At 40.5% G+C, this 20858-nt stretch overlaps 1 protein-coding gene across 3 annotated transcripts; it reads right to left on the reverse strand.

The window, feature by feature from the left end:
- Positions 1–756: 756 nt before the first annotated feature.
- Positions 757–11374, reverse strand: LOC307014696 (jun dimerization protein 2-like). Of its 3 annotated transcripts, XM_079642788.1 has the most exons (6): positions 11216–11374; positions 10096–10148; positions 7018–7152; positions 3331–3548; positions 2182–2286; positions 757–1660 (listed from the first exon to the last, which is right to left on the reverse strand). In XM_079642788.1, exons 4-6 carry the CDS (start codon positions 3523–3525, stop codon positions 1469–1471), a joined length of 492 nt encoding a protein of 163 aa, XP_079498914.1. In that variant the 5' UTR covers positions 3526–3548; positions 7018–7152; positions 10096–10148; positions 11216–11374; the 3' UTR covers positions 757–1468. The 3 variants fall into 3 exon arrangements, with proteins under 3 accessions (XP_079498914.1, XP_079498913.1, XP_079498915.1); XM_079642787.1 differs by lacking the exon at positions 7018–7152 and having other exon boundaries at positions 11216–11373; XM_079642789.1 differs by lacking the exons at positions 7018–7152; positions 10096–10148 and having other exon boundaries at positions 11216–11363.
- Between the last annotated feature and the right edge of the window lie 9484 nt (positions 11375–20858).

Below are 20858 nucleotides of genomic sequence, written 5' to 3' on the forward strand. Positions count from 1 at the left end.
CTCCCAGCAAAAATTAGTATAAATGGTCCCAATTAAAAAAGAAATGTCTGCTGTTTTAAAATGTAGTGAAAGAGATTATGCTGTCCTCCATCAGCAACAAATGTACTAGTCTTGAAATAACATTACAATATTAGTATACAATTATACAAACAAATCAATGCTACCAAGTCTATCAAAAACACAATTAAGAAAAGAGGTCAAAGCATGTGAAGGTATTGAAGAAAAAGTGTCACAAATAATAATTCCAAAAATATTTACAATTAAAGGTGTTTCTTTATGCTTTAAAGAAAGTAATGTAAAGATGCATTCTAAAATATTGCATTAATGTGGTAATAATCATGCCTGGTAGAAATAAATTCATGATTGACCTTTACTGAGTTGCAAATGAAAGTAAAGCCCTGCGTTTGGCAATGTGCCTCAACCGAAGAAAACATGATTGCACAACCTTTGTCACTTGATAGTTTAAGTGTCATGATTGGGAGGAAGTAATAGCCTACAAGGATTTTAACTGAAATCTTGCATGTCTGATGGGGTAATTGCAAATAACAAGACATGCTCTTTCTTGTAGTTTAGAAAATAAAATGTAATCTATTCAGGGTAAAAGAGTCATACATAGCAGATACAGGTCCATAACAGACATTGAAATACTGCTCAGCTGAAAAGAGTGCTGCTTGTTTTCACAGCTGTTAGACAGCGCAACATGACAGACAAAGACTGGAAAAGATTGAAAAGACAAATCACATCAAGTGATCAACAAGCATTTCATATATGTTTATGTATACAAAGCAGTATAAAACAAGTACATAATGGACAGACAACAAGTCCTAAAAACAAGGGTGTAAACATTTTGTGTATACTGTATGTGCTTTTTATGACGCCAGCGTCACCACAAATCGGATCAACCGGTAACTGCCATCGTCGAGGCAGGGTAAAGAAATCAACATTACAAAAAAAAACTCTACTCTGTTTGGTGTACTTTTATTGAGTATTATGTCCTAAAAACTCTACACCTGTATATTTCCGCTAGCATACAAAGGGAAGCTGCAAAAGCCTTTTTAGGTATCAGCATTAAAAAAAATGCCACACAATCTACTCAGGGCTTTTGTAACAGAGCACCATTTTGATATTAGTGTGTTTCCTCGGCGTTGTTTCCAGTCGTACTCTTCTTTTTCCATTGGTCCCTTTTATGTAGAGATGGTTGAAGTAACATTAGGCACAGCGGGTGTCAACAACAACAACAGTTAATGTGGAGATGAAACTGGATATTTCCAGTCTTCCAATGGACAGAGCCAGCTCATGTAGCAGTACTAAGGAAGCCCTACAACCTCAGGTCTTTGGGCAGAGTCTCCAAAAGTCTTGGAGCTCAAGTGCTTGTTTAGATATTGCCAGTTATGTTTTTCATTTGAAATGGCTACCACGTGGTGCTAGTTTGGGCGTCAGGGACTCCTGCGTCCCTGGTTTCCCGGTTTCACTTGGCGTCGCTGGACAGCTGCTCCAGAAATGGGTTGGCCTCACTCTCAGGAGTTTTGACGCTGTCGGTCCTCACGATGCAGGTGGGCCGGTGGAGATTGAGCATCACCATTAGCTGCTGCCTCTCCATACGGAGCTCCTCGATCTGGGCCTTCAGGTCGGAGTTCACCACCTCCAAACGCTCCGACTCCTGGACAAAGATGTTGAATTATGAGATACTACCAGAAAAATACAATGTTCAGAGTACTTTCATCAGCTGTTCAGGTTAACTTAAAGGTTATGTTATAGGTATCTGATATATACAAAACATGTCTCTGAAGTGTTTGGCTCCAAATACCCAACTGATCATGCATTGTAGCATCCCATAATCCCCTCTGTTTCAGCCCTGTTTCAAAAGTGCTGATTCTCTGTCTGATACTTTAGATGAAAATAAGGAGCCACTCCCCACGCCCCTCTGAGAGATATTTGGTTAAAAATAACACAATGGTGCTCTAGGAGGAGATTCAGGTGATAAGGTGGGGGGTGTTACCTTGGTTGGTGATTGGCTAATGGTTAAACAAGCCCAAAAATTGTTATGACATTATAAAGTGGCCAAAATCTGATCAGCTCATTTTCAGACAGGTTTTTATATAAATGGATCAGGACAAAAAGTGAGCCTATCTTTTGTCACGTTATTGGCTTCCACTCTGCAATGCTTTGTCATGAACTCACCCTTTGAAGGAAGTCAGTCCGTTCCTTCTTTTTGTTTCGGCATCGCGCGGCTGCTACTTTGTTTTTGTCTCGTCTCCGCTTCCTCCTATCATCATCTTCATCCATCTGCAAACGAACATTTTATCAATAAACCTACAACCAATAGTGGTAATTGCCTCGCCAAAACAACATGCATGTTGTGCAACCTCTATAGTAAATATTGTTGAGCACTGGAGGGGGAAAAATTCAACATACAAAATTAACAAGCCAAAGTATACTGTATTTTCAGTTTACCATACTATGTTTACTGATCATCAACATTAATATAGTAATCTGCATAGAAATATTTGTATTGTCTTCACACTCTATCCTCAAACAAGCTCAGATCAATACACCTACAACTACTGACAATAACATTTTATGGATAGAATATATATTTTATACCAACATACTGTATATATTAAGCCTACTGTCAGGACATTTACTGGTACCCGAATATTAAAGGTGGGGTAGGTAAGTTTGAGCAACCGGCTCGAGATACACTTTTTGTTATATTCCATGGAATGCTCTTAACATCCCGATAGCAATGAATATCTGAAGAGCTTTGACAAAAAATCCATTAAAAAATGTCATCTGTGGAAGCCGTAGTACTGTAAAAAGCACGACCAATCATTTTAGCCGGGCCGGCTAAAGTAACTGGATGGCCTATCTGCCTGTCAGCCTTCCATCTGTGCACAAACTTATCTCGTGCCCTCATTGGTCATGTGCGCGTTCGTGTGTGTTGGAGGAGGGGCTCTGTAAGGAAGTGGCAGATTATTTCCTGTTGTGTATTTTCAAATTCTAGCGCACTCGAGCTGGTTTCTCCAAAATGACCTACCCCACCTTTAAGTATTTCCATAATTATAAACCTCTCTTTTATTTTTATATTCTTTCAATTATTTTTATTTTAATGAACAGAAATCTTGAATTGCTTGTGTTTGATTAATTTAAGAATGATTACAATTACAACTGTAAATGTAAGTATATTTTACAGATTATGATAACAACTGCCTTAATGGATGACTTTAAAATATCCTGAGTCTAAAACCCTCCTTCTTCTTTTCTACTGCCTGACTCGATGTACATCTTTCACCTCCTGCTGCACTAGCTCTCCTTTCTCCCCCTCCTCACCTCTGTCTTGATGGCCAGCGGCCTCTTCCCCAGCCGCCCCAGGAAGTGCAGCGGGGACAGCATGGTGCCCAGCTGGCGGAAGTCGGCTAGCTTGAGTTGATCAGTGAGTGTGGTGGCCGAGATGCCCGCCAGCGGGCCCAGGCAGGGCAGGGAGCCCGCCGCCATCGAAGGGTCAGGTATCTGTCCTGGCATCATGTCCGACCCGGCCACCACCGCCGCTACGGGAGAGAGAAGAGAGGGAGGGAACGATTAGGACGAGAGAAGTAAGCCTTAAAGGCAGTTGTTGATACAAATTACCCCTTTTTGTATACGCAGTGGAAAGCATGTAAAGACATGTTTTAAATGTTCTAATTCTTATTGCCTTAAGTTCATAGTACAGATCATTTTTGGGATTTTGAAGAGGAATATTGTATTACCCATTTGTGTTTCTGCTATGGTCGTGAGCGGTACGTTTATACCCAGTTCCTTTTATCAAATTGCCCTCTGTTATCTTTATTGTGATCTTGTAGTATTAGCATTCCATCCAAAACAAGTTTCATTTACTGTTGTCTCTCCTTGTCATCGAGCATTTTACACAGTAGATACGGGTTGCTGTTTCAAGGAATGCAGTCAAACGATGACAGCTTTGACAGCTGTGTTATCTTCTTAGTCAGCAGTCGATGAAAAAACAAACTCCAGACCATCGGCAGCTTCACACTCATCTCTGTAGTTTCACACGCAGAGGGAAGCCGTCTGTATGAACGCATAAATACAGGACCATCTACACTCATGCAACTAATAATTAACCGAGTGGCTTTCGTCTTGAATGTTTCGTTTCGCAAGAGGGGATTCAAAGGATATCAAAAGCACTGGGGTAACGCTCATGCATTCATAAACACTTTCAACAATTTTGGGTCGTTTTAAGGGGGTTGACCACAGCCCTTTTTAATGTAATCAGGGAGGAATGAGGGAAAGAGGGGAGAAAGAGGAGAATTGTGCAGGCTCAAAGGAAGGGGCTGGAGAATTAAGACGTCTCTCTAATTACTCTAAGACCAAGAGTTGGAAAACTTCTGATGGCCAAATAAAAAACAAATGTTACAGATGGGAGCAGTGAAACATGAGCCGACTGTACCCAGCCCATCCCTGCAATCTCTGAGGAGACCAGAGGATTTTAGAAAGGTCTGACAAGAAACACTTATTGTAAAGGAATAAAGTACAACATATCCAGTATGTGAAGATGAGGAATGGTGGCAAACATTAAGCTGCTATTTATCATATTCTGATGATGAAATGATACTTTTGTGGAACAATTTTGCAAATAAAAACAACTCCTACTTCAATTACTTTGGCATGCTGACAAAATGGCAACTGGGATTATCCGCCGAACCTAAAGCTACGAGGTGTTTTTTAAAGATGAATGTTATCAGTGTCACTTCTACTAACAGCTTGATTCACATTTGCCTGCAGAGTATGAATCTGAACCTCTACATGTTGGGCACAAACCGAACAAAGCTCCTCTCATATGGAACCAACAAAGACGAGTATTGTGGGGCGCTGCGGAAACAGCTGACTCTGCTGGTGGGTGACTAGCTGACAGGCCCACTGTATTGTAAGTCAAACCAAGTTTTTCTTTCTTTGCTACTTTTTTTTTGCAGGGCTGAAAGACTCGCTCTAATACAAAAGTCATAGAGAAGGGTAGTGAACAAAAAAAAACCAGGTTATGTAACTCTATTCTAATGTACTCCACCCTGGTTATGGGCTGGTCTCAAAGTGTTTTTACAGTTGGAGTTAACTGTCGCCGAGCATGGCTGAAACCAAATCAGCCCACTTTTAGAGAGAGGGAATCAATCCTGAAGCACAAAAGTGTTCTGTCACACAATACTTTAAATGTATTTTTCTTTCTCGTCAAAATCGTAACTAGTTAACAATCAGTAGGCACAAAGTGATGGGTATTGTTGGTGGGAGATTCCTGTAGCATCTAAAGCCTTCATTAGTACCTCAAACATTAAGTATTGCAGTACATGGACGGTCAAAAGTCACATGTCAACACTATTTTGACCCGTTCTCCACCACCTCCAGTCCGCATGATTTATTCGCTCCAAGGACAAGTTGGTGTGTGGAGCCAGTGTCCAATGAGCCATTTTATTATTTAAATCCTGACTGCCCCCACCCCCCCTCCCTCCCTCCTTCTCTCCCTCTGTATGTATACTCCCATTTACACTGCACTTGGCAGCAGCCTGTTGTTTTTGCTGGAGAGGAAAAGAACAAGACAGCCCTGGTAAAAAATCTCTCTCAGACAGAATTCCCTCTCTTTTAAACTCCCGGGAGAGGTGGAGGACTGGAAAGTGCCAAGGCCTTTCTGCAGAGAGGCTGTCTAAGAACAAGACAAACCATATGAGAGCTAATGCACGGGTGAATGAAAGAGAAAGAACTCTTCACGGGCTGAATTTACTTCATTTACTATGAATTGTTTGGTCCATCAGATTTGATGACTTGTGACAAAAGAGTAAGCCCGGCTTTTTCTTACATTGCTCATTGCTGACCAATAACTGTGGTGGAATTTAAAAGATGCAATGCAAAGTAACCCCTGGGCCGGGAGAACAGCCACAGGAACTGAAGCGCCCATTAGGAATGACAGCAAATCGCTTTCTGAGCCAAAATAGAGTCCAATATCCAAGTTGGCCAGACACTCACAGACAAAAGAAAGTGTCAATGGAATTCACACAAAAAAAATAAGGAATAATCATGTATTATGTCTATCAGACCAGCTCATATACAGTACATTGTAATGCAAGCCTTCTCAGTCAGACATATTGCAAGGAAAGCCCCTAGTCAATGCTGTGGCTTGTTGAAGCATGCAGCGGAGACCAGACCTCCACTCACACAAACACTCATACTTCAGTATTAAATACATAAACCTCATATTTGTCTGCATGACATCCGATCACACAGAAACCCTCAGGGGTGGTTTTTCCAGCGGCCTCCGAAACAAAGGTGATTTGATGTCTGATGCAAGAAACCTTTTAATTATGAGACATAAAAGTGACTAACACACCAATCCAGGCAATTCATGAAACTGTTGTAAACTCACACAGACTCTGTTATAACAGTTTGTTCATATGTTAAAGCTGCTCCGTCTCTTTCAACCTGCCTTCAAGTGTCTCAAAATCCCCCTTGCAAATTCAACAGCTCGCCAAGCCTCGAGACATGAAACCCTTAAGAAGTCTCATCGCTACACGGGGAACATTCGCTGATGCGTGTCTCGCACTGCGTAATTATGACAAAGAGCATGAGTCAAAGTGAATTTTACATTTTTCAAAAGATGGGTGTTTTCTCTCTTCTTTCTTTTTGCTGTCCGCTGCATGCAGCTGAGGATTAGTGGTCAGCGTTTGATGATGCAACGCCGTTACTATGCTTTTGCAGTCGAGCAGAAAAGCCAGTGCTACAGCTTTTAGGCCCACACTGGCCTCAAACAAAGACACCTACACAGCCCGGTACCGAGAGGAGACGAGCTGAAGCCAAGGGCGGGGAGCGGAAATGTCATGTATTAGTTATGAAATATAGGAACGTACACAACGAGAGTTCTGGCTTCGATCCAAAACTACTCTAACTGCATGTGAGCCGCAGATAGGTGGAGGTGTGTGTGAGGGTCCCTATATGTAAGCATGTCCTATACTGTGTCTACAATCTGCTGCGTTCTCTGCTCACCCACTCGATCTGTCTTCAACTCCAACAAATGTGTCCATTTCCGGAGTCTTTCCTGAGAGCAATTAGCAGTGCTGAGGAATTTAGTCCTTTACCAATAGCTAGCAGCACGACTGGAGGCCCCATTATCCTCGTCCCCTATAGAGACGGGGTGGGAGGGGGTTACAGAGGGGTTTCAAAGGTTACTCATTACCTTTTATATACTGCTGCTTTTTAAATAAGAAGCCCACTAACAGCTAACCTCTACCAGCACAGTCATTTTGGTGACTGAAAGCAGGGGTTGAAGGTATTTGCTCGCTAATTTATCTTTTCCTGAGACACAAAATGAAATCCTTCTGCTGCCAGACTACTTAACTTTAACTTGTTTTACGGGAAATACATGCAACCTTCCAAGATTCTATTTGAACAGTTTTTCTGTCAGCTCACTTTATTAAAGTCTAATTTTGGACTAATAACACATACCGCCAACATCTTGCAAAACTGTTGCAAACAACTTCCCCAGCGCTGGACGCCACACGAGCGCTGAAAGGGAACAATGAGAGCAAAGGCTCGGGCCAAGGCATGCTCTCTAAATCTGTGGCCAAGGTCTGAGCGATCATCATTATCGTCTGCACTCAGTCAGGCTGTGTGTTGAGTTACAGCCTTTCGCAATCCTCAGAGGAAACCAGGGAATTTGGCACCGACTTTCCTCGAGGACGGGACAAGTCCAAATATACAGTATCTACATTCCTCCATCCCCTCATTATATTTTCATTGGAGGGACAAGACACAGGCGCTCCGTAATAACGCCTGTTGTTCTCATTGTGCCGAGGTCATCTCTGGTCATTAAACTCCCGAGGTGACGGTGTGTGGGAGTGGAAGTGATTATCACAACAGAAAATAGGATCCCTTTTTTATTTGAGCTTGGATTTATGTTCAGTCTTCCAGGCTAAAGATTGAACCTTCCTATAGCAATTCAACACAATGATGAACATTTCACCTTGTGCAAAATTGTGAATGATGATGAGAAGATCAATGGTAATGAGGGTGCTTAATTTCCCCCCTCACATTTACAGTTTGCGAGCTGGAGTACAGTGCATGCAGAGGTTATAAATGAAAAAGCACAAGAACAGGTAGTTTAGCTTTTGCATTTAATTGTAGACTGCAGCCTTATAATGAAAACAATATTCCAGTCAAATGGAAACACAAAGCACCTGCAGATATGCACAAGGCATGAGGACTGTGGCTGCCTTCATTCGAACATTACTATGTGATCTTTGGCTGGATTCCTGCTCGGCCTGCTTCATGCCATGCAAACAGTCAAACATCTATATTCTGCATCTGGGTGGTCCTGGTTGAATTATTATATTGTTGCTATTTTTCTCCATGCTGTAAATCAGGATTAGACTTTGCATGTTACTGAGCTTTGGCTTGGCTCAGACATGGATTAAATGAATCCAAATACAAAAAAGCAGAAAAAAGCCAGTTCAAACGTATGGATTTTGCATCAATGACAAATCCAAGGCAAGTTATGTGTAATCCCTGAAAATAAGATATTGGCCAACAAAGTCAAGACTTAATACAGCCTGTTGAAGTAATCGCCGTCATTATGTAACATGTGGTTGTCACTTTAATGCCGCTTCATGTTTTTTCCTCCGAAATTTCCTCATCTGCCGCACGTCAAGTACACGCCTGCTCTGACAGAGCAAGCCCCAGTGTCTTCAATGAGATTTGCAAAGCTTTTGTTCATCCCTGAGGCTGCAAGCCAAAACGTCAATGTGTAGGTCGACATCTTGAGTCTGGACTGCAAAAGGAGATAGCTGACTTCAAGTCCAAAATAATTTCAAGAAAACGGAAACCCTAACTATTTAAATGGGCCTTTCCCTGTGCTCTTTTCTTTAAAACAACACTGGTTTTAATGTCTCTCGGCTACACCTTTGGACATTTGGGTGTTTGCTTCCATAGTGGACATCTAGCCTGACACTGTTTTTACAGACCATGTGGAAAGGCTTATGGAGAGTACAATGTGATACTGATAATGTGATACAGTGAATAGCTGCACCCCCCCAGCATTAGTATTAGTATCATTGAGCCTGGCTGTTGCATAGTTGGCTCTCTCGCCTGCAATGCGTCTGCTGTCTGTTCAGTGTACTGGGGTGCAGCTCGGCAATTCCAGCTCTCCAGAGACGCACTGGAAGGCATTTCTACTTAAAATAAACCCTGTGCGCCCACGTCCAGTCTCTCAGCCCTGTCGGCCCCGCGCTGCTTGTCGGCTCGCCAGCCCTTCCCCATTAATCCACTGTCTGCAGCGTTCCATTTATGCAGAGACCATCGTATGTATGTGCCCGGGCAGGCGCTGGGACATTTAAACCCTCTGCAACACACTCTCCTTCACTTCATAGATAAAGAGACAAAAGAACCACATAAATAAAGAACATACAAATAGTTTCCCCTGCATGGCATGTTGTTGTATGAGCGTGCACACCAGCTGGAGAGCATGCACTTGCTCCATAGGGAAACATTGAACCTATGAACTTGCAAGTCACAAACCCACACGCACGCACATGATCCGCCCCCACCATCATATTTCCCATTCCATGATTGGCCTATAACCCTCAGGCCAACAAGGGCAGATATCTAACGCTACCTCTGGTCTGGATAGAGTTACTGATACACAGTCAAGTGTAAATCTTTTAAAAGACCATCATGTAGACAAGAGGACAATATTTACCGGCTCATCACAACAACAACAGTGAGAAAAGGATTGATGTGGTGATATAGGAGAAGAGTAATACTGGAGTCTGTTTCTAGTATGCCTATTCACACGAGAGATCACTCACACACACAGTTTCTCTTATCCAGTGCAGTAAAACATAAAAAGCATGTGCACTACGATCGGCCAAAGCAAAGATTACAAATCAGAGCTCAGATTCTTTGCTTTACTCACATGCTGCCAAATAAACCTCACACTTCATTTACATTACTTATGTTCCAAGGAGAAACAGATTTGCCAAGAAGATTTGTTTCTGTTCAGAAGTAAAAACTCAAGAGAGCATCCCTGAATAATTGTATCTTAAACTATTCTGAAGGCTTGGTACTTACTCAGAGAAAAGTTGTCAGTCGTCTTCTGTCAATGATGCAACTGTGTTTGGACGCTGTAGAGAGGTAATAAGATATGAATAAGTGGGAGTACTGTTTTAAGAGCAGTACAAAAACTATTTTCACAACTGATTAATAGTATTAGTGAATTATCGAGCAACAGTGCTAAACATCCTCTTTCTCCTCTTTCTTAAATGTGAGGATTTTCTACCTTTTCCTATGTTATGTCATAGTAAATGTACTCCCTCTGTGTTGATCTGATCTAACCTTAGGCTCTGGAAAACTGAATAATCATTAGTTTAAAAAAATGATGCATATTACAATTGATAATTTCCTTGAAGCCCTTTTTATTATTTCCCGGTCCATACCAGCAGAGACTCACCGGTATACAGTTTGTTGCAAATCTGGTATTATTAGCTTATGCATCTTGCAGCTGCATGCAAAGTGTTGACTCTCCAGTGTGGTTAGAAAAAAGGTAGATGAACAGTACGTGCAAGCCGATTATAGTGTTACAGCATAATATGCACATGGCATGAAAAATACAGCATTAAAACAATTGAACATGCATATTTCTTCAATGTAAAGGTATAAACGCGTGCAGTTTGGTGCAGCAGACTAGCTTAGCTTGCAGTTACGTAGAAACCCCAGTGTGTGTAGCGTTACATAATCGTCTTCACAAGGCTAACCGACACTTCTCCTGTTTAGCAACACTGACATTAAAACTGCCCTGATGAAAATACCTCCAGTTCGTCCCAAGCTGGTGTTTAATTTAGAAAACATGTCTGCAAATAACGAGCTGCAAAGCGACTGTTGCTACAACAGTGATAACTACAACCTATTAGCAAAAAAAAAGACTTCTGCGGTAACACCACGGAAAACTTTAAAACTATTTAAACTGTTTTTTTTTATTGCAGAAATAAGTCAATATACATCCTCTTAAAAAATATTAATATTTCATATTAAAAAGCATACATGTCACAAACCATATCCAGCGTGTCTCTAACAACGTGGTGGGAAAAGTGTAGAAAATATGAAATAATGTCAAGCCTGGACCAATATTTAGCTAACTATTAGCACTAAAACAAGAAGGGAATAAAACAATAGCGATGGCACTCAGTCTTACCTGGTGTGCGTCCAAAAATCCGCAGTAATATTGGGACGGTGTTGGGAGTCGGATGCAGGTTTTGGGACTAAAGGGGGCCGTTGCATCAGCCCGTTTAAGTACTGTGTGATCTTGTCTGAGGGCTCAGGAATGCGGAACTGCTGTCCCAGACGTAAGCATGGATGAAAATAATGTAAGAGGAGGTTTGTTTGCTCCACCCCTAGCAACCAAATAACACACACAGACTGCAGGAGAGGAAACTTTCAGATAGAGAGGCAGACAGGGAGAGTGAATGCACGCCTCCAGCCATAAAACCAGTCACTAATAAAGCTATGCTGTAAACATAAATACACTCATGTTAGCTGCAGGTGTTTTATTATTTGGGTTAAACTCTAGAGCTAACATCACCATGCTTCATAAGTATGTAAGGAAACTTATTTACAGTGCTGGAAAGTAAATGTACTGAAGTATTCAACCACAGGTGTCCAAACTATGGCACGGGGGCCAAATGCGGCCTGTTGTCCATAAAAGTCTAATGGGATTGGACTACGGCCCACACCTGAAACTTGTGCTTGTACGTCTTAAATATATATGTAGTCATACATTACACAGTAATATTCATGTGTTAGTATGCCCTTTCCAAGCCATCTAAAATATATTCTGTCAATTAAAGTTGACATTTTTTTCTAACAATTCTTAGTTGATAAAAATGACAAGCTTGAAATATACCTTCATATTTCCCCTTATTATAATCAATCTGATGCTTCTGTTTCAAGGAATGAGCTGCCAATACTTTTGTTACAAAATAAATGAAACCCTAGAGAACTGGGATGTAGGCTGTATGCAAGTATATTCAAGTTTGAAGCATAATTTACCCACATTTGATTGATTTTGCTAACTTATGACTTAACTTAACACATAAAGCAATATACCTCTACTCGAGTGAGTGGCCCAGCACTTCGTATATTTTTCTGTATGTGGCCCTCAGTGAAAAAAAGTGTGGACTGCCCTTTATTAAACTATCTACTCCGCTACATTTTAGAGGCACATATTCTACTTTTTAAGTTTATTTGTAGATCCAGATAAATTAGAAAAATAGAATCAACAAAAGCAAATATGGCATATTACACAGTGGCACAGTTGCCCAATAACCCAAAACAGGTCTCAGTGGACTTTACAGAAACAAACAACAGCATTGTAAACAAAACAGGAAAATAATGACAAGACAAGATAGAGTAGGCTCTAACATGTACATAAAATGAATTAAGATACAAGAAAAGACAATAGAAATACAATCAAATGTAGGAACCAGGAAGACGTACATAGGGAATAATCTAAAACCAGCTCTAACTAAAGGCTTTGTTAAAAAGGAAGGTCTGCCTCTCTGATAAAAACAAGACGTTTCCTTTGTGGATCCATGGAGGTAATTTGCAAACTAGGAGTGTATGCTATAAATAAAAAACAGCTGCAACATTTAAGTGATGAATGGACTAATGCATCATTATAATTATATACTATATGGTATTCTTAAATGAGCCATTCTGCATAATGAGTACTTGTGTGTCACAGTATATTTTACAGTTTGATCAACAGGATTTTGAGCGACAAAAGTATTTATTTTCTTTCTAATACAGTATGTCTTTGAGATTATTTAAAAATGTGTAAGGATGTGGCGTTGTTCCCGATAACTTTCAGCTTTAAATTACTGCGTTACCCCAAAATAGGGAAATTAGCCATTAAGCTCTTACAGGGAAATGAGAGTTATGAACAACCCGAAATTACTCTTTTAAGTACTCAAAAAATGTTTCAGTCTACAAATGACAAACACAAACCAATTTAAGACCTACTGTAAAAGTTAATATGCATTTTTATGTGATGAATGTTTTTTGGAAGAGCATAGTCATCACTTCCTGTTATATCCCTGTTAACTATTAACATTCAATCTGGTAAACAGAGCTTAACTTTGATTGTTCATGCAAAGGCAAAAATGAAAGTATTTCACCTTGTTTGTCATCCTGTACCCGGAAGTTATTATGCTTTCCACATTGCATTTGGACTTTTGAGTAGATTTATTGTGCGTTATAAGACTGAAAAGGAAACACACTATTACTTTTCTCAGACAAATTCACAGAGAGCAGAACTCTTATTATTTCAGGTGCAGGAAGTTTAACGCCTAAGTAATGCAGTAAATCTTGAAGAGTCTTTGCACATGTAGTTTTAGCTGCTGAAATCCATTTTTATTTTCTCAACTTAATAAAGCGGTTACTTGATTCATAACACACACTAAACACACATGCACAAAATAATGGCTTCTAAAGGAGAAACTTCAGAAAGTTCCAGAAATCTGAAACTGAAAATCTCCCTCTGCTGCTTCCCTCTAGTGTGGCCTGTGTCTGTTTGTAGCACATTATGGGGAAGTTATAATCTTCAAGCACTAAAAGAAAAAACCTCTGAAAAACAATTCCTAATTGATTTTGGCTATTTCTCTTGCTAATTTTCTATTTGAATGTTGAAAGTTCTGCACACCTAGATGTATTTTTCAATATAGCCATCTTTATAGCCATATAGCTGTATAAATGGTGCCAAATTACATTACATTACATTACATTGCATTTAGCTGATGCTTTTATCCAAAGCGACTTACAATAAGTGCATTCGACCAGGAAGATACAAACTTGAAGAAAACAGAATCATATAAGTACATCAGGTTTCATAGAGCTAAATATTTCAAGTGCTACTCAACTGGCTTTAGATAAGCCAGTCCTTTATTAGTATATAAGTGCTTTGTTAGCAATTCTTTGTTAGTAATTCTATCGCTCGAAGTGGAGTCGAAAGAGATGAGTTTTCAGACTGCGCTGGAAGATGTGCAAGCTTTCTGCTGTCCTGATTTCAATGGGGAGCTCATTCCACCATTTTGGAGCCAGGATAGCAAACCGACGTGTTTTTGCAAATGGGAACTTGGGTCCCCCTCGCAGTGCGGGTGCAGCGAGCCGTTTGGCTGATGCAGAGCGGAGTGCACGTGCTGGGGTGTACGGTTTAACCATGTCCTGGATGTAGGAAGGGCCAGATCCATTCACAGCATGGTACACAAGTACCAGTGTCTTCAAGTGGATTATTCAGTTACTGGAAGCCAGTGAAGGGAGCGGAGGAGCGGCGTGGTGTGGGAAAATGTTGGAAGGTTGAAGACCAGACGAGCCGCTGCATTCTGGATGAGCTGCAGAGGTCGGATGGCACATGCAGGTAGACCAGCCCGGAAGGGTGTTGCAGTAGTCTAGGCCCGACGAGAGCCTGGGCCAGAACCTGCGTCGCTTTCTGGGTCAGGAGGGGAAGTATCCTCCTGATGTTGAAAAGAGTGTATCTGCAGCAGCGGGTTGTAGCAGCGATGTTTGCAGTAATGGACAGTTTGTTATCTAGGGTCACACCCAGATTCCTTGCAGTCTGAGTCGGGGAAACAACAGAGGGGCCGATGTTGATTGTTAGGTCAAGAGTGGGACAATTTTTTCCCGGAAGGAAAAGCAGTTCAGTCTTGTCAAGGTTGAGCTTGAGGTGGTGAGCAGACATCCACTGAGAAATGTCAGCTAGACAAGCAGAGATGCATGCGACGACCTGGGTCTCTGAGCGGGGAAAGGACAGAATTAATTGGGTGTCGTCAGCGTAGCACTGGTATGAAAAACCATGTGGGTTAATGACAGATCCGAGCGAGTTTGTGTACAAGGAGAAGAGGAGGGGACCGAGAACAGAGCCCTGAGGGACCCCTGTAGTTAGTTGACAAGGGTCGGACTCGGACCCTCTCCAAGTTACCCTGTAGGTGCGATCTTTGAGGTATGAGGTGAGGAGGGAAAGTGCAGAGCCTGAAACTCCATGTTCTTGGAGAGTGCGAAGGAGGATCTGATGGTTCACCGTGTCGAATGCAGCAGACAGGTCCAACAGGATGATGACAGAGGAGAGGGATGCCGCTTTAGCCGTGTGCAGTTCCTCAGAGACAGCAAGGAAGGCAGTTTCTGTTGAGTGACCTGCCTTGAAACCAGACTGGTGCGGATCCAGAAGGTTGTTCTGATGGAGATAACAGGAGAGTTGTTTAAAGACAGCGCGTTCAAGTGTTTTAGACAGGAATGGGAGGAGGGAGACAGGCCTGTAGTTTACAACATCAGACGGGTTGAGAGTGGGTTACTTTAGGAGAGGGTTTACTCTTGCCTCCTTGAGACTGTTTGGAAAGTGACCAGAAGTTAGAGAAGTGTTGATGAAATGGGTGAGAAACAGTAGAATATCAGGAGCGATAGTCTGAAGGAGGTTTGAGGGGATAGGGTCCAGAGGACAGGTGGTAGGACGGGCAGAGGTAATGAGGGTAAGAACCTCACTTGGAGAGAGAGGGGAGAAGGAGGTCAGTGTGTGGGTGAAAGGAGGGTCTGGTGACCCAGCGGTGAGTAAAGGTGAGTCAGAAGAAGAAGAGCGAATATCATCAACCTTTTTTTCAAAGTAGTTAACAAAGTCGCTTGACAGAAGGGAGGAGGGGGAAGGGGCTTTGGGGGGGTCCAAGAGGGTGGAGAAGATGGAATATAGTTTTTGGGGATTGGAATAGAAAGATTGGATCTTATCTTGAAAGAAAGTGCTTTTTGCCTGAGAGTTCAAATCTACCGGTGCATTACTTTACAAATATCAAAGTCACACCTGAACTGCATTTACATTTCAGAGAAAAATAAAAGTTGTATCCTCCAGCTGCCTGAGGAAAATTGTGTTTTAGTATTATTTAAATACAAAACAACCCATTCATCCTGTGCACCTTTTATTAAGTCTCAGGTTTGGATTGATTACTATTATCAAAGGAGAAATTTGTTTTTTGCACGCTGCCATCTCAACTGTTCGAGAACAAGCCTCTGAGTTATTAGAGGCTCGCCGAAATACCCCACTCTGTTCCTTTTTTTAGATTCTAATTTGGTTCTGCTGTGATTTATGTCTCGCATCTGAGGGGAGGTCGGGGGGGCCTGTGCGTCACCGTCACTTTACATGGATGACAAACTCTAAAGGGGGGGCATTTGGGGTTAATAAAGCAGAACTGAGCCGAAAAGCAGACATATTTCATAAAACAGGAGGGTCCCTTAAAATGTGCCTCTGTAGACAGTTTCAAGGTTTCCTGTCGCAGGTGTAGACTTTCAGCTGAATTCCTCGGGCCTGCAGGAGGGCAGCCAGAGATGTCACTCAGTACATGAACACACATGGTGCTGCCCTGTTTGGCACTTTAAGCCTTTAAGAGGGGAATGGTCCCTGCCAAGAACAATAAGCTTTGATAATGACACACTGAAAAAATATACCAGTCAGGATATGCAGACCAAGTATGCAGAGCACGTTAATTTGTCCTCCAAACGTTTTTAAAGAGCATCTATAGGAAAGTATTAGAAAGGCTTACTTGCTGCATGTCAATTTATATTGGTGGTTAAAAGTATATAACTTTATCTGTGCTTAAGTCAATGCAACCCAAATCTACTAATGGCAAGACACGTGAATAAAAGTGTACTTAATGGAAAAAAAATACAGCAAAAGTTCATATAAAGTCAGACATATTTTTTAAACTGATGGACCCTCTAAATACTTATCATAAATTTAACAAAGTGATGAAGTGCTAAACTGCTTTTATTCTAATAATGTCCAAAATTAACCCTTATTTTGAGCTATTTTTATTTATTGATTGACTTCATTGTATTTCTTGCTTCTTTTTGAGATTTTTTTGAGATTGCATTTATTTTTTAAGAGAACCTTTTTGAATACACATGATGCCATGATTAATTGTAATGTTTGTTTGGCAATATGTGATGAGTTATTTTTCATTTTTATGTGTAAAAACTTTGAATAAACATTTAGTTTTTGTCTATTCTGATCATCCAGAAAGCCTTTGCATTAAAACATTATCTTCTTTGTACTTTTCTTCAGCTGCCTGAATGATGAAAGGCGACGGAGAGCAGTTTGTGGTTTTGCAGCTTTGCCAAACTGTTGCAGAGTTCTTACTGCGTGGGCGTCTGAAGGCAAGGTAAAAACAATGAAACAGCTTTTTAACTTATTCCTTTTAACTAAGAAATGTGTGTTTCTGTCCTAATGTTTTATGACAGGTATTTACACACACACATTTTGTCATTTGTTATGCATAAACACCAGCATATCCTTAACATGTTATAGTCCTCTCTACTTGAAGATGTGAACAAGTCAGTCATATTTTTCATATTTTTTCTACTTGATATACATCTGCAGGGTAAGTTTAAATTGTTTTTGTCACAATACTATCCAGAACCACATCTTTGGGAAATACCCACAAAACCAGACACCTCCAGACACAGTCTTGACTCATCGTTCACCACAATGCAGATGGTACTATAGAAAAACGTTATTTTTACCACCACTCCATGAATCCACTTCCCTCCTTCCCTTTTTTTCTTTCAAAATAATCCCAGACACTCGTCAAAATATGTCTAACGATGTGTAATTATGCAGGTTATAAAAAAACTGTACATCTTGGAAACGGTGCATTATGATATTTCCCTTTTTCTGACAACAATGGTAAAGAGGGGCAAATAGGATTTTGTCATACTTAAGTCGGTGAATGTCAACATATTGCAAATAGTGTTATTTGCCTAAAATGACTATACATTATATATACAATCAGTGCCTTAATGATAAAGTAGTTTCAATATAAAAGCTCCTCTTTTCCAAAAATAAACAAATACTCTATGACACTCCTGTGTACTTATAGAAAAACATGACCTCCATAATGGATTGAATTGTGATGCTGAAGCAGACACACATCCACTCCCTTCAAAGATACTAAATCAATCACTAAGTGCACCAATTGTGTGCAAGCGTAGCCTTTAAACCCTCTTCATCTTCATCCCTCTCACATAAACAGGCTACATTTTTGGTAAAGATCCCAGTGTTTTTTATTGCTCCGGCCTAGATTCTCTGGTATCATGTAGACGAAAACAATGAATACAACCTTTGGAGTTTTTTTACTGTCAGTAACTAAATGAGATTACATGGAATAATTTAAAAATAATGTACCAAATCATCACAAGATCCTGTTTTTCCTATTGTTCCCTTGACGTATTGAGTGTACTGGAGTGTACTGGAAAACATTTTTATTGTTTGAGTTAATGTTCACATCAGCGACTATGGCTCTGTTACAAGTGCTCTCTCATAGCCTTCCTCATGTCAGGTGACCCAGTCTCACCAAACCCGTATGACATTGATTTATTCCTGTAAATATAGCACTTCCTTGGGAATATCACAGCAAGCAGGAACCCGAGTGGTCAGGAGGTGTATGAGGATGAGATAACAGAGGTGGAAACAGTGAGCACACAACAAATAATAGAGAGATAGAGATCTGTAACCAGGCACTGTGAGACATATTACAGAGTGCTGATGCTGCTGCGAGCCATCCCATCCTTAACATCACTGCAGTAAGACCACTTCTTCATGTTTGCTTCCTTATTTAATTGTCAGGGCAAGTCCAGGTTTAACAATGTACAATTCAAATTGAACATGGTGCGATATATAATCATACAAACATACCAATAAACACCAATATAGACTCTGGGTACACAGACTGCCAGTCAAAAAAACAAAAAGTACATGATATACCCGTGAACTGCAATAGAGTACCATTATGAGACTTGTACATTTGTTTGCATGCAATATATTTTCATCTTATTCCACTTTGTAGTTATATTACATTTATTCTTAGAGGAATGTACCCTGTTTCGATACTCCATTACATTTATTTGAAAGATATGCTGTTTACTTTGCAGATTCAGATTTTGCCAACAAAACAAAATGAGTTTACTAAAGATGTTGCATAGTTATACTTTTCAAGTTTTTTGTAATCTCCCTCTTGGCCCTCTACAACATTTAAAGGTGGGGTAGGTAATTTTGGAGAAACCAGCTCGAGTGCGCTTTTGAAAATACACAGCCGGAACAAATCTGCCACTTCCTTACAGAGCCCCTCCTCCAAAACACACGAACGCGCACATAACCAATGAGGGCACGAGATAAGTTTGTGCACAGATGGAAGGCTGACAGGCAGGTAGGCCATCCAGTTATTTTAGCCGGGCCGGCTAAAATGATTGGTCGTGCTTTTTACAGTACTACGGCTTCCACAGATGAAATTTTTTTATGGATTTTTTGTCAAAGCACTTAAGATATTCATTGCTATCGGGATGTTAAGAGCATTCCATGGAATATATAACAAAAAGTGTATCTCGAGCCGGTTTCTCAAACTTACCTACCCCACCTTTAAATTCTGCTTAAAAAATACATTGTGCATGTACATACTACATTAAAATAATTGCAATGACCTAAACAGTTGTGGAAGAAGTGCTCAGATCTTTAACTTCAGTAAACGTAAAATAGATACTAAGTAAAGTTATTTCACTAAGTGAATGTCCAAAATAAGCTTCAAGATATACTTAAAGCACTCAACTTGAATACACTTTAGGTGGTAAGGAACATTTCATAAAATGCTTTGAAACAGGCATTGGAGGACACTGCACTCTTTTACACACAGTTTGCTGGAACAAGTGAACAAAGAGTGAGTCAGTATCACAGATGTTAACAGGCTCATCCATCATTGCTTTAAAATAGTTGGTCACAACTATTGCGTACACAATTAAAACATTATCCATTTAATAGGCTCTATTAGCCAGACATATGACACCTTCTCCCAAAGCACAATTAGTTTTTATTGGTACAAATTCCATGTGACCTAACTGTGTATGTTATTATAATAACAAAGAGTTCAAGTATGGATAAAATGATATCCAATAATATGCACATAACAAATAAATTGAACAGACTACCAACACCTGTGACTAATAGATAAGCAATAAAAGTAATTTTGTAAAGTTACAACAGCATAAACACAATTAAAAAAATATATACAGTATACTCTAAAAGAAGTGTAACCCAAAAAAATGTCACTAGGATACATATATTACAATAACAAAGTAATGTGCCCACAATGGTTATTTAAAGTCATTTTAAACAAGAATGCACATGATATTGAAATGTGTATATATCATGATATTAAAGGACCTGTGCTTTACTGTCAATGTCTATTTGTAATGTGGTTTGGAAGTCTGTTCAGGGCCAATATGTTTCCAGTTTGTTGCATGTTGCTAAAATCAAGAGAAGCCCACAGTTGTAGCTCCCCCTACTGATGAAAAAGAAAGACTGCATTTGGCACAAACAACGACATGGAAACATGGCAGATTTTGCCATGCCTTCTGATATGCATTCATAAAATGAAGGCTTACTGGTTTGTTCTGACTGTGGTTACATTAAGCATCCACTGCGGTGTTATTGCTTTGCTACCGTGAGGACGAATCAACACAGGCTGTGGTCTTTAAATGCCCTGTTTGCTATTCCCAGAAAGCTTTGGCAGCGTTACATTACTAATTAGACCACTGACTTATCACCATGCACGTGATGCCCGCTCTGTAATTGATGAGAAAGTCTCCTCTTCTGCTCGCTCCTGCTTCGAGCTTTTCCGGTAACCCTCTCCGAGCGGCCCCGAAATATGACACCACTTCACCATGGAAACAAAACAACTGCAATTACCCAAACATGGTCAACGGAAGTGAAACGTGAATGACAAGTGCGTGCTGACGTCAGGCGTGGCACGCAC

This window comes from Notothenia rossii (assembly GCF_949606895.1).
Source record: "Notothenia rossii genome assembly, chromosome: 8".
Lineage (NCBI taxonomy): Eukaryota > Metazoa > Chordata > Actinopteri > Perciformes > Nototheniidae > Notothenia > Notothenia rossii.